At 49.2% G+C, this 15,187-nt stretch overlaps 1 protein-coding gene across 1 annotated transcript in view; it reads right to left on the bottom strand.

Moving 5' to 3' along the window:
- ERICH1 (glutamate rich 1) overlaps window positions 1–15,187 on the bottom strand; it is a 55,346-nt gene that overhangs the window by 20,696 nt on the left and 19,463 nt on the right. The window contains exon 3 of the mRNA XM_012458688.3: window positions 2,280–2,414. Within this exon, the coding sequence (XP_012314111.2) occupies window positions 2,280–2,414 (135 nt within the window). The remainder of the gene's footprint in view (window positions 1–2,279; window positions 2,415–15,187) is intronic.

Here is a 15,187-nt window from a genome sequence, read left to right as displayed (position 1 = left end):
GCCTCAGCCTGATGGGTCAGGACCTGCAGACCCAAAGGCGCAGCAAGTAAGGAAACGAGGGTGGAAACCAAGTCTCAGAGGCCGCACAGCCAGGAGGGGCCGAGCTGAGGGGCTGAGCACTGGGTGTGCTACCCCTGCCTGGGCGACAGGGCCCTGGGCAGCTGATCCAAGTCACTGAGGGGCCGCCCCACAGGGCAGGGCTGTGCAAGGTCCTGAGTGCCAACACCCAGGGGTCTGGTGCCAGGCACAGCAAAGGCAAAAACAAACAGTGCTTTCCTCTCTCTGCAGCTTCCTGGGAGTCACAAGGTAACGGATGTGTGAGCCCAACGTGTTCAAAACGAAAGCTGGCGAACTGAGTGTTTCCAAGAGAGACCACGACGATGTTGGCCATTACTTTTCCAGCTCCACTTCTCACCTCTGTGCTTAAAACTGCAACCGAAGGAAGGTCAGGCGTGGTGGCTCATGCCTGTAATCCCAGCACTTTGGGAGGCTGAGGCGGGTGGATCACTTGAGGTCAGGAGTTCGAGACCAGCCTAGCCAACATGGAGAAACCCACCTCTACTAAAAATGGAAAAAATTAGCTGGGCGTGGTGGTGGGCGCCTGTAATCCCAGCTACTCGGGAGGCTGAGGCAGGAGAATCATTTGAACCCGGGAAGCAGAGGTTATAGTGAGCCAAGATCCTGCCATTTGCACTCCAGCCTGGGCAACAAGAGTAAAACCCTGTCTCAAAAAACAAAAAACCTACAACTGGAAAAGCTCAAAAGGTCTCCTTCTTGCCGCACCAACCTTGGAGGGTCAGAGGGAGAGGGGTCCCATCCTTGCTTCTCCTGGCCTCTGGCTGCTGAGGGCCCTGCATCAGCTCCCCAGCTGCAAGGCTGTGCTCAGGGCTTGCTCTGGGCCTTTTCTCTTTCTTTTTGAAAAACAAAGGTAGGAATCACGAGTAAAGGGTGGCCATTGCTGCCTTTTTTCCAACTTCACCATCTCAAGTCACTGGTGCCAGGCCATCCTGACAGCCTGCCTGGGGGAGGTGGCAAGGGGACCCGGACAACAGGGAAAGAATGACTCCTCAAGTGATCTTGGACACATATCCTCAAGAAGCAGCTTGTGAAGAGAAATGCCTGTCTACTGGCGCAACCACCTTTCCACTTCCTGTGAGAACACTGCCCTGGCTCAGTCCTGACACGGCCTACGCAATGCTGGCTCATGGCCAAGTGAGCCTTCTACCCTGGGGTCCAGCACAGGCCTGCCCTTGGGAACGTGAGCCACGTGAACAACTGGGCACAACAGGGCGTGAGAGTCAACCTCGGACAACAGGGAGGGTGGGAATAAGCGCCAACGCGTTTCCTTATTCCACAGATTAAGGAGGCAATGAAGCATATTCACCCAAAGTCATTTATCTTCATAAGAACACAATTAAATTTTCTAGTTAAATAATCTATTTATCTAATGATTGTTTTTCAAAGATTTTCAACACGGCTTGAAAGGATGAATCCATTATTCCCTAGTTATCTCATTTTTGTTTTTATGGTTTCTGATCCTTTAATTAGGAAGCCAGAAAGATAAACGTAGTCAAAAAACACATTTTGTTGATATTCAAATTAATTAATGTTTATAATATAGAGTTTCTTACTTTATATTGTTACAGATCATCTAGGTCCAACTTTTATTTGAAAATTCTAAATTCCTCTGGTGCTCCTTAAAAAAGATCGACAAAAAGGGAAAGCCCCTGAAGGTAAAGAAGTTACGGGCAACTTCAGCTTTTCCACGCTCAACAGTGAACTGTATAAAGTAAGAGGATACTGCACGCTCTTTCATTCATAAGATATGCAACAAGAACAATTCGAATATTTTTTTTCAAAAGAGATTCAAAATAAGTTATTTCCTTGATTGCAAAGTTGATGTACAATCTCAGAAATTTTGAAAAACTTGGAAAATCAAGGAAATAACGTTTTACTAACCCAAGACAAGTTAACAGTTATTTACCGGTATTTACCATGTAACTCCAGAGTGCTTCCAAAGCCTTAAACAGGGGCTACAGTCACATTCTCACTTGAAGTCTCCCCCATCTAAAGCCTTTTTTCCTGTCATTGGCAAGTTTTTTAACCATCATTTTTACTGGCTGTAAAATACATAGGTACAGTTCATTATACAGTGTAACAACGTGCTCACCCACCCCTCCCAGTACAAACTTAGATAAAGGTATTACAATATGGAAAATTGAGAAATAAGTTTAGTTCATCCGCAAAGATGCCCGCCTTTCCTCCCACCCACACTTTACCTTCCGTGTCATCCCCACTGGAGACCTTCTTGGGGCTCCTGCAGCTGCTGGGCTCTGGCCAGGAGGGGATGTAGCCCTCGGGAGGCCCTGGGGCCGTGTAGAGCCGCCTGGCCGTCGGGGTCTCAGAGCCAGCGTCTGCTACACAGGAGGAAAATAACAGGAACCAGTAAATTTCATGAAACGCAGTCAGACATTTATTTATTTGCCCTGATTACATCAGCATCATTTCTCTAACTAAATTCATTCAAGACATGAAATCAAATAGGTCAATAAAACGTAACCACTGTCATAAATACTGATTTTAATACGTCAAGTATTTTGCCAAAAAAGCAAGTCAGCTACACATCCAGCCAAGAAAAAAGGAATTACCCGTGATTATTTAAATCCACATTAAATTACTTATTATGTAAACTTCTGGGTTTTTGTAATACAATATAAAAACATAACTAATATATGGGTCTCAAGCAGTAAATAGAAACAGTCCACATGACACAGCTTTTGTCATCACACCAGGAGTCCCTTGGGATTTTACGACACACATTTCTGGGTCTTTTTCTCCACACATGCTAACAACATGTATACACTGTATGTGTGTGTGTGCGCGCACACAGACACACACACACAACAGACACACATGCACGCAGACACACAAACATCCAGAAAACACAGAGACAACATACACAGATACACACACAGACAACACAGAGATGCACACAACAGACACTCATGCACGCAGACACACAAACATCCAGAAAACACAGAGACAACACACAGATACAGAGACAACACAGAGATACACACAAAAGACACATGCGCAGACACATAAACATCCAGAAAACACAACACACACACAGACACAGATACAAATACACAGACAACTCACCCAGAGGCACACAGACACACACAACATACAGATCACACACACAGGGACAACTCACACAGACACAGAGAGACATGTACAGAGACAGGGAGATCCACAAATACACAAGTGGACAGAGACACACAAACACCTTCACGGGGGGGGTCATGTCACATGCTTTATTATATGCTTACATAAGTTGTACATTTGTATCTTACATGTATAACATCGTTTAGAGTGAATACAGTGTGTTAAAATGACTTATGGTAACAAATCTGCACACTTTTAACAGCTACATCACATCCCAGGCGATGGAATCGTAACCAGGACTTAACCACTTTCCTCCATGGTCATGTGGAGCTGACCATGGACGGCTGCTGGGGCCTCCCCTGCGTGTGCCCCTCTGCGCATGTGGCGGCTTGGTTCCTGCACAAGGAACTGCTGGTTTAGGGACAGGAGCTTTTGGGCTTTTCATGCACAGTCTAGAAGGCAGTAGGGCCATTTCCTCTCAAGCTGTTGTCCAACGCTGGGCAGCCTCTGCCTGTTTAGTCTTCTGTTTTGCATGTAGAATATGGCAGTGACTCTCTTGCAGGTGACAAACACAAGTGGACATCCCAGCTGGAATTTCACCAAACAATATGCCTTTTATTTTAAAAACAACAATGACAGATATTGAGCAAAATCACTAACACATGCAATAGAATGTAACTGTAAAAACCTTGAAGCCTTTCCAGGTTCTACTGTTGTCAATACATTCTGCTCTCTTGAAGGTAGGGTGCCAGAACCCCAGTTCTTAAACTAATCTGATTCACTGCAGCTGATTCATTACTATGCTATTCACTGCGAGAGTCAAGGGCAGATGGAGACGGCTGCCAAGCACACTGTCCCCTGTCGGGGAAATCAACATTTGATCGTTTTTCACAGAATATTTTTGGAAGCTTTTAATCAGCTAAATCTTTCTTAATAAGAAAGTTAAACAGAACTTAGAAATGTCATTGTTCACTTAATCATTGGGATGGACACAGGAGGAGCAGGGAGCACCCCACTCATGCAGAGAAAACAAGGACACAGCTAAGAAGACAGGTCCAGGACGTACCACGCCAGGGACACAGTTCTGGTCTGTGAGGCACCCGTGGCCACGGCTGGGCTTCTAAGTGGCACATGGGGCCTCCTGCCACAGTCACAGGCACCAGGCAGACACAGAGCAAGCACCCCGCGGGGCCTCAGCCTGCCTGTGAATCACGGTCACCATGTTAACCCACAATGGCCTCTGGTTCTGACTTTTTATGTTCTTTTGGGTAAGTTATGGTTTACTGTGAGGGCACTGGTGCCTTGCACAAGCTGGACATTACCTGTCTTGATCAGGTGCAAGGAAGAGACCGGTTACCTTTATAGGGTGCGCAGCAGCGAGGATTCCCCCGACGCAGAGAATGCGGTGTGTGTGAGCACAGCTCTCCTGGACCTGGCGTCTAACAGTCACTACCCTCCAGAAAGGTCACCCTAAATCACATTCCTTTGTTTTTTTTTGACATGGAGTCTTGCTCTGTCGCCCAGGCTGGAGTGCAGTGGCACAACCTGAGCTCGCTGCAACTTCTGCCTCCCAGGTTCGAGCGATTCTCGTTCCTCAGCCTCCCGAGTACCTGGGACTAGGTCAGAATGCCAGCTCCCTGCTGGAAAAGCACAAGCACTGGCATCCCTCGGGAAAGCAGAGCAGCGTGGTGGCTCGGAGCCCTGGGGTGACAGGCAGTGGGTGCCCTGCGGGTTCCACCAACATCACCCCTTCACAGGTGCCATTGAACCCGGCTCCTTTCTCCCCGTCACATTCCCCTCGGCTCCTGTGGGCTGCTCAGGGCAGCCAACAGCTATGGAGGGGCTCACAGCCAGCCCCTGGCCCGCTTCAGGAGAGCGCCAGGTACCTCCCAGTCCTGTGCAGACCGGACCCTCATCCACTCCCTCGTGGCTCTCCCACTATCTTTCAAAGTTCATCCTCTCTTTCCTCACAGCCCTTGCATTTGCTTCACCGAGAAAGTAGAGAAATCAGAGACTTCCACAGGCACCTGCCACAAGGCCAGCTGTGAGCAGAACCTGCATCTGACACAGATCCCTGAACACGGGCTGAGAGAGCACAGCAGCTCCTGCCTCCCTCCCTTCCCTTCATCCCCTCCCTCCCCAACAACCTCCACCTGTGCTGGCTCCTCCCACCCTCCACTCCTCTCCTTCCTCCCATCAGCCTAGGCCTGTGCTGGCTCCTCCCACCCCCCTTCCTCCCCTCCCTCCCCATCAGCCTGGACCTGTGCTAGCTCCTCCCACCCCCCCTTCCTCCCCTCCCTCCCCATCAGCCTGGGCCTGTGCTAGCTCCTCCCACCCCCATTCCTCCCCTCCCTCCCCATCAGCCTGGACCTGTGCTAGCTCCTCCCACCCCCCTTCCTCCCCTCCCTCCCCATCAGCCTGGGCCTGTGCTGGCTCCTCCCACCCCCCTTCCTCCCCATCAGCCTAGGACTGTGCTAGCTCCTCCCACCCTCCACTCCTCTCCTCCCTCCCATTAGTCTAGGCCTGTGCTGGCTCCTCTCACCCCCCTTCATCCCCTCCCTCCCCATCAGCCTAGGCCTGTGCTGGCTCCTCTCACCCTCCGCTCCTCTCCCTCCCCATCAGCCTAGGCCTGTGCTGGCTCCTCTCACCCTCCGCTCCTCTCCCTCCCCATCAGCCTAGGCCTGTGCTGGCTCCTCTCACCCCCCTTCCTCCCCTCCCTCTCCATCAGCCTAGGCCTGTGCTGGCTCCTCCCACCCCCCTTCCTCCCCTCCCTCCCCATCAGCCTAGGCCTGTGCTGGCTCCTCACCCTCCACTCCTCTCCTTCCTTGTGGAATCCTCCGTGAGGCTCGCAGTGACTTTCCTCCCAGGAGGCAGCCAGCCTTACCAGTGGCTGCATGTGCCGGCAGGACTCTTAGTGTGTACACAGATGCACACATATTATTCTTTCCTTTTAAATGAATCCAGCAGCTAACTCTCCTGGCCTCTTGCTTTTTCACCCATGGCCTGCCTGGGTGCTGGCTCCGAGGCTCCCTCCCATCCCTCCTGACAGCTGCGAATGGTCCCAGGGGACAGGGTGGCCACCACTCACTCTCCAGCCTCCTGCAGGTGCAGGCCTGGCCTTGTCTGTCTTCTCTGCACAGCAATAGAGAAGCCTGAGCACACCGGCCCCACACGGGCACGTGAATCAGCAGGAGACAGTGCTGGAGGCAATGCCAGGGGCCATGTGCACCTCATCCCCTCCACTACACCCCACACCTGAAAGGTGCCGCCAGGGCGTCTGGAAAGAAGTTTGGCTCAGACTCCCAGTGACAGGCCTGCAGGCCCCCAGCCCTAGGTGATGCTGCCTCCTCCCACCTCCTGCCTCCCCCATCAAACTGTCCCCTCTCCTGGCACTGAGCCCATGGGCTGAGGGTGGGTAACGGGTCAGGGCAGGCTCTGCCTGATCTTTGCCATTTTGGTCTCCCTGCTCCCGCCCGCCCTGCACAGCCCTTGTGGAAGCTGCACAGTGCCTGCCCCCCCCCAGCTACCCACCCAGGCGCCCCTCTAAGGATGGAAGGGAGTTCAGGGGTCTGCACAGGTTTTCTGTGAGCAGATGCCGGACACACAGGGGATTCAGGACATGCAGCGGCAGCGCGTGGGGTCTGAGAGAGCAGAGCGGGTGATGGGTGTGGGGTGACCTGGGCTTGAGCCCCTGGGAGAGACCATCCCTGAGACAAGGAGCGTGGGACCAGGAGCTTTGTTCTGGGGAATGAGGCAGCTTCCTGATGGGCCACAAAGCACAAAAGTCCCTGCGTTTGGGGCTGGGCCCAGGTTGGAGAGCTCACGGAGGCTACAGACGTGTGCACCTGAGACACAGGAGCTGCTGGAGCTGGGAGTGGGTGGTAGCAGGGGAGCCACAGGCATGCATTCTGGGTCTCCCAGGTGCAGGGGCTGTGGATCTGAGTGAGTTTAACATGCAGAAGGGAAATAGCCAAAGACAGAACACTGTAATATTTTAATGCATCCTGTAAACTACCCTCCAGATAGGTCACCCTAAATCACACTCTTCTTTTTTGAGATGGAGTCTTGCGCTGTAGCGCACACTGGAGTGCAGTGGCGCAACATCAGCTAAACTGCAACTTCTGCCTCCCAGGTTCAAGCAATTCTCATTCCTTAGCCTCCCAAGTATCCGGGACTATAGGCGCGCCCCACTACGCCCAGCTAATTTTTGTACTTTCAGTAGAGACTGGGTTCCGCCATGTTGTCCAAGCCGGTCTTGAATTCCTGGTCTCATGTGATCCTCTCACCTTGGCCTCCTAAAGTGCTGGGATTACAGGCGTGAGCCACCATGCCTGTCCCTGAATTACATTTCCACCAGCAATTTATGAGTATCCATTTTCCTGAATACTCAGTGACAAGGTGGTCATTGAAAAATTACACAATTCTGAAAAATATTTTTTAAAAAAATTTTTTTATAGACAGGGTCTTGCTCTGTTGCACAGGCTAGAGTACAGTGGTGCAATTATGGCTCACTGTCTCCTTGAGCTCCTGAGCTCAAGAGATCCTCCCGCCTCGGCCTCCTAAAGTGCTAGGATTGTAGGCGTGGGCCACTGGGTTTGGCCTGAAAAGTCTTTTGTCAGTTTTGCTGGCAAAAAGTAGCAGAGACCCGCACGTGTGCACATGCCGACAGCTCCACAGTCAGTCCTCGCTGTCCAGCTTCCAAGCTACAACTCATCACAGCTGTTACATGTGCAGTGAAAGGTCTCACAGCCTCGTGGCTGCTTGGGGAAGGTGCTCAGCTGTGGAAGTCCCAGCCCCATCGGGTGGGCTCCCCCACGCAGATGAGGTTTGCTGTCTTTCACAGACTCTTAACCAGCTAATCAGTCTTGGTAAAATACTCCTTTATCAGAGGCTTCCAGATGGCAGATAAGATAATAAGAAAAACTCTCCCCCAAAACACTTAATAATGCCAGATAAAACAGAGCAAACCTGCCTAAAATGCACAGCCCAGCTCTCAAGGCAAAGGCAACCCTGGCCCAAAAATGAAGGAGGAAAAGAAGCCAAGAGGAAGTGCAGCATCATGGACAATGTGGACTGTCCCCAAAGCACCCACCAATGACACAAATGCAAACACGTGTTCAAGATTTTTTTTTGCTGCAACTCGACCTGATTTTAAAATACACGTGGAAAAGCCAAGGGACAAGAAGAGCAGAGCAATGGCTGGAGAAGAACCAGGCGGATGGGTCTGCCCTGCTGGATGGGAGCCGCCGTACCCACGGGTCTGCCCTGCTGGATGAGAGCTGCTGTACCCACGGGTCTGCCCTGCCGGATGGGAGCCACTGTACCTACGGGTCTGCCTTGCCGTATGGGAGCCGCTGTACCCACGGGTCTGCCCTGCCGGATGGGAGCCGCTGTACCCACGGGTCTGCCCTGCTGGATGGGAGCACGCCATATCTATGGGTCTGCCCTGCTGGATGGGAGCATGCCGTACCTACAGGTCTGCCCTCCTGGATGGGAGCCTCCGTACCCACGGGTCTGCCCTGCTGGATGGGAACCACTGTACCCATGGGCCTGGATGGCAATCCATCGTACCCCAGAGCAGCTGGGAAGCTGGATGAAAACATGCTGTACCCCAGAGAAGCTAGGATGCCAAGGCACAGACATGGGCCTGGGACAGAGCTGCTGCCCTGGGGATGGGCCCAGCGCGGAGGGCTAAAGAAGCTACAGCCCAGGTAAGCAACACGGAGCCAGAGCTGGAGCCGGAGTCGGAGTCGGAATCGGAGCTGGAGCCGGAGCCAGAGCTGGAGCCGGAGTCAGAGCCGGACCACCACCTCTCACCACCTCCCACCAGACAACAACTGCCAGGGCAAATGCTGTCTGACCATGACACATGTATTTCTTAGAAAAAAGTATAAAATATATTTGTTATTGGGGTAGATTTTAGGTACAGATTTACAAAACACAAAAACTATGAAATTAAAGATCAAGTCACATTATATCAACTTCTAAACAACGGAAGACACTGATGTTTTTAAAAATGAAAAGGCAATCCACAGAGAGAAGGTGTTTGTAGTACATACAACACCCATGGCCAGGGCTTTGGAATATCTACAGAACCCCAGAAATTAGTAGGACAAGCCCGATAGAAACATGGGCAAAGGCAGATGGCCAGGAGGCGGGAAAGGCTGCCCAGTTTCCTTAGCAATGGGCCACATGTATTGGAGAAAAACAGAAACCTCACATTCGATTGGTGAGACTGCAAACACTCTGTATTAACCAGGGCCTGGAGAAGCAGGAACACCAGGTGAGTGGTGCAAGTGCACAGTGGCACAGCTGCTTTAAAGACAAGCTGGGAATCTGTCACTAGGTTGAAATGTACACATCCAAGAACCAGCACCTCTCTAGGCACACACCCCAGGAAAACTCACAAGTGCAGGAGAACTCCTGAGTGCAGACACACAAAGAAAGCAGAGAAAGATGCTATAACCACAGGAGCGGGCAGTTCCCACTTCCAGTCAAGATGGAAAAGACTCAAACAGACACTTAAAAGAAGAAATGCAAATGGACAGTAAGCACGATCAAAAGCGAAACGCGAAGGAGACCAGACAACGCCGCACATACGGCAGGATTCACTCTCACGACTCTCATGACACCTGCAGGATTCACTTTCATGACTCTCACAACACCTGCAGGATTCACTCTCACGACTCTCACGACACTTGCAGGATTCACTCTCATGACACTCAAGCTCCAGGCCCCAGGACAGGTGACGGTAATGGCTTGGCAGGAGGGTTCACATCTTGTGTAGGAGTTACACTGTGTACACAGCCAACTGCCAAGACTCGCCAAAGTGGACCCTTTCAGCCCACACAGTCCTGGTGATGGATGCAGAGGGGCAGGGCAGAAGTCAAAGGCAGGAGCAAGAGTTGGATGCCCAGGGGACCAGGAGGAAGCCTGTCTCAGTCCTTGCTGCTGATGGTAGCAGTGGGTGTCCTACCCAGTCTGGGTACCCCCCAGGCCTGGGGTCAGCTGAAGGAGGGTCAACAAGGTGCTGAGAGCTGGAGGCACAGAGCTGCCCACACCACCCAGGCAGGGAGCAAGTCTGCAGCCCTGCACATGAGCTACATGAGCTTCCACTCCAGGAGCTGGAAACTAAAAGGGCTTATGTCCACCTTCTGAGAGAGGCAGAAGGGACTCTCGTGCCCCCGTCACCAGGAACATTGCGGGAAGGAGCTGTGGGAACAGCCAAGTGGACAGAAACGAACCACCCTATCTGTTAATGACACGTCAGCAAGATACAGATGAAGGGCAGGACAGAACAAATGCACACACCCCATCCTCCTCCCAAGGCCCCATCAAAATGAGAGTCAGCGGGTTTGCAACACACAGAGGACACATGAGGACAGATGAAAAAAGACGGTGTTGAAGTGCAAAGCAGACGGGATCCCGAGTCCTACAACGGCCGCCAAGACACAGACACAACGAGACCTGCTCCAGCGGGGCTGCCCGGGAGCCTGGAAGCGGGGAGGAAAAGGGGTGTAGGAGAGCGGGCTGCAGAAGGCTCCCCACCGCTGGCAGGAGACAGGATTCATTCGCAGGCCCCAGGCACCACCCCTGGAGGTGAAGACATCATAAGGTAAGCGGGGAAGGAAAGCCTGTCCCCAGAGAACATGGGAGGCACTGCCCTCCTCCTTCCTGCTCCGACGCTGAGACGCAATGACAGAAACGAGGGTGGATGACGAAATTTGAGAAAATTTCCCAGCAAGTGGACACAAATCAAAAATAAGGGAGAAGATGTAAGAAAAAAAGGGGATCTATTGGGAGACTCAATGTCTGAATGATAGGAATTTCATAAACCAAAGATTGAAAGCAAAGAGGAGGAAATGATCATGGAAACAGGACAGTGGCATGTGCTCCCAGGCTGTGGAGGCCACGACAGATAAAAAGAGGTCACACTCAAACCTCAGGGCAACGGTCCACCACACGAAAGCCTGAAGCAAAACCCCAAAGAGTCTTGAGGGAGAAAAACTGCTCATAGCCAAAGGAATCAAGGCTCAGTATGACAACTGCCTTCTCACAGTGACACTGGATGCTAAAGTCTTGAAGTGTGAGAGACAATTTTTAGTCTAGAATTCTATACCCTGAAAACTTTTTTTGTTTTTTTTTTTGGGACAGAGTCTCGCTCTTGTTGCCCAGGCTGGAGTGCAATGGCGTGCTCGGCTCACCGCAACCTCCGCCTCCCCAGTGCAAGTGATTCTCCTGCCTCAGCCTCCCGAGTAGCTGGGATTACAGGCGCCTGCCACCACACCCAGGTAATTTTTTGTATTTTTAGGAGAGACGGAGTTTCACTATGTTGGTCAGGCTAGTCTCGAACTCCTGACCTCAGGCAATCCACCCGCCTCAGCCTCCAAAGTGCTGGGATTACAGGCGTGAGCCACTGCGCTTGGCCTACCCTGAAAACTTTGAAGTACAAGAATTATGGTATACTTGACCTTCAAGATCTCTAAAATATGTATCTCCCAAAAACCATGTTTCAGGAAGTTACTAGGGAATGTGTTTCAACAAAATGAAAGCAAACCCAAAAAATGAAAAAGACAGAGGCCCAGGACAGCAAAAGGTGTCCTGGGGGCAGTCAGAGGACTTGGGGCAGCCCATATTGGGGGCGGAATGGTCTGGAAAAGCCACGAAGATGAAGCTCATTGAGTCCTGGATGTGTCTGACCACAGAACAAAGACAGGATGTTGTGGGAGAAATCAGTACTATTAAGTATTTAGAAGAAAATTTAAAAATCCAAGAAAACTATTAACTCTCTACTAAAGTTCCGCTCATTACACTAGAGGTTACACCAAATGGAATAATCCTCTTATGTGACTCAGCAAGAAACAGAGTTTACAGAGACATCGACATGTAAACATTACTGATGTACAAACATTTTGAAGAACTTATATGAGGAGGATAAGGGTCGTAAAAAATATGTGTCTATGGTGGGGGAAGGGGCTGAAAAATCCGAAATCCTTAGTTTCCAAAGTCAATACATAAGACTTCATCCCCTCTCTCCTACCAAAAGAGAGAGAAAAAAGAACACCGGAAGCAGCAGTGTGAGTGTGTGAGTCTGAAACAGGAGGGATTTACCCAAGGGCAGCAGCTGCGGAGCTGGAGGGCTGTGTGGCTGGGAGTGGCGGGCAGAACACTGCTGTTTTTAAAAATAATTCCTGCAGAATTCTTTAGATCTAAAATACATGTAAGATATAACTGACAAAAAAATTTTTAAACGTTCAATATGGGCTCTTGGGTGAAAGAAATTTACCAAAATGCACACACACTGGTTATTTTGGGTGCTGACAAATCAGTCTTACTTTTGGGACAAATGGAATTATCAACAACGCTCTTCTAGAATGAAGAAACAGATCGTGTAAAGTGAACAAACATCAATCAATTGGCTAACACACTGCCAAAATTACCACGCTCTGTCCTGACTGTACAGGATTATTTTCCTCTGTCTCACATCTAAGAACTGATGTGGGCGCTGTTGCTCGTCCAGCTGCTTCCTGTCCCTCTGAGGATGCCACTTGGCCCAGCCCAGATGTCCGGCAGGCCTCCCCTAGACGCACATCTCAATGGACGCTGCACGATGGCCTGCGCAGAAGTGAGCCATGCTTTTTACCTTTTCTGTTGTGATTTCATCATTTTGCCCCTGGCCAAGACTTCTCTTTTTCCAGGTGCAAGTAAATTATAACATTTTTCCTTTAAAATTTCCAAGGCATAACACTTCAAAAAATATGTTGCTGTTTCATGATAAAATGAAACAAAACAAATCAATCAACCGGGCATAGAAGGGAACTTCTTCAACATGATAAAGGCCATGTATGAAACACACAGCTCACGTCATACAGGATGGTGAAAACGGGGATGCTTTCCCCTTAAGATCAGGAACGAGACCAGAACTCCCACTCATGGCACTTTTTGTCAACACCATGTTAGAACTTCTAGCCAGGGCAATTAGTCAACAATAGCAACAAAAGGAAGCAAAGGGCATCCAGACCAGACAGCGAAAAGTAAAACTATCCTTACAGAGGAGAGGTAAAACCACCTGAAACCGCAGATGACAGGCTCTTGCAGGGTGACACACCACACAAGATTTTGGTGAAAGACTGATGGCAGATAGGACGGCGAACCCATAAGATGATGACACCGTGGTTTCCCCATACCTTTTTAATGTTTGGATATATGAACACTCAGAGTGTGTTACAGCTGCCACTGTGTTCAGCACAGGCCTGCGCTGCGTGGACAAGCAGCCTGGGAGCAACAGGCTGTGCCACGGCCCAGGCCTGCAGCTGGCTCTGCTGTCTGGTGTCTAAGTGCACCTTGTGATGCCCACACAACAATGGAATCTGCTAAGGACGCATCTCTTGGAATGGATTATGTTGTTAAGTGACGCACGACTGTATATGGAAAATCCGAAGGAATCCACAACAAAACCGTAAGAGCTAATAAACTAGTTCGGCAAACCTGCAGGATACAAGGTCAATACACAAAATCCCTTGCATTTTTATACACAAACACTGAACAATCCCAAAAGAAAACAAACAAAGCAATTCCACTAAGTACAATAGCACCAAAAAGAATAAGACACTTTGGAATAAACTTTATAAAAAAGGGTAAAATTTTTCTATGTTCCGGAAGTACTAGAAGGAAAAGATAAAAAAGGAAACAACTCAGTCTGAAAACTACAAAATATGGTTGAAACAAATTAAAGACGATTTAAATAAATAAAAAGACACCCTAAAGTCAGGGACTGGACAACATAATATTGTTAAGATGACAATACTGCCCACTGTTCTACAAACTCATGCAATCCCTATTAAAATTTCAAATGGTTTTTATTTTTAAAGAAATAGACATGTTGATCCTAAAACTGATATGGAATTGCAAGAGATCCTGGGTCTTGAAATAGAACAAAGTTGAGGGACCCACACTTCTTAATTCAAAACTTAGTATAAAGCTACAGCAATCAAAACAGGAAGGTGGATGGTACAGACATGGGAAGGATGTAGATCAATGGAATAGAATTGAGAGTCCAGAAATAAACCCAGCATCTGTGGCCAACTGATTATTTTTTTTTTTGGAGATGGAGTCTTGCTCTGTTGCCCAGGCTGGAGTGCAGTGGTATGATGTCAGCTCACTGCAACCTCCATCTCCTGGGTTCAAGTAATTCTCCTGCCTCAGCCTCCCAAGTAGCTGGAACTACAGGTGCCCGCCACCAGGCCTGACTAATTTTTGTATTTTTAGTAGAGAGGGGGTTTCACCATGTTGGCCAGGCTGGTCTCAACTCCCGATGTCAAGTGATCCGCCCAACTCAGCCTCCAAAAGTGCTGGGATTACAGGCATGAGCCACCACACCCAGCTGCCAACTGATTTTTAGAGTGCTAAGTCCACTTGACAGGGAAATTATCTCTTCCACAAATGGTGTTATGACAACTGGATATCCACATGCAAAGGAATGAGGTTGTAGCCCAACCTCACACCATATACAAACATCAGCTCGAAATGGATTAAAGACCTAGGCATAAGTGCTAAAACTATGAAACTCTTAGAAGAAAACTTAGGCATAAATCTTTGACCTTTGATTAGGCAATGATATCTTAAATATGATATAAAATACACAGGCAATAAAAGAAAAATGGATAAATTGGACTTTATCAAAATTAAAACCTTTGGGACTTTAAAGGATACCATTAAGAAAATGAAAAGATAACTCATAGTATGGAAGAAAATATTTGCAAGTCAGGTATGTGATGAGGACTGAGAATGGAGAATATAGAACCAACTCCTACAACTCAGCAACAGAAGACAATGCAATTAGGCAAAGGATTTAAACAGCTATTTCTCTAAAGAAGATACACAAATGGACAACACGCAGGAAAAGGTGCTCAACATCCTCAGTCATCTGAAAAATGCAAAACCACAGTGAGATACCACTTTACACCTACTACGGTGGCTATTACCTATAAAAATAAAAAAAGAAAGAAAATAAGTGTTA

This window comes from Aotus nancymaae, unplaced genomic scaffold, assembly GCF_030222135.1.
Source record: "Aotus nancymaae isolate 86718 unplaced genomic scaffold, 86718_ANA_hifiasm-v0.15.2.pri h1tg000090l, whole genome shotgun sequence".
NCBI classification, from domain to species: domain Eukaryota; kingdom Metazoa; phylum Chordata; class Mammalia; order Primates; family Aotidae; genus Aotus; species Aotus nancymaae.
This window is presented reverse-complemented; position numbering and strand designations above follow the sequence as displayed.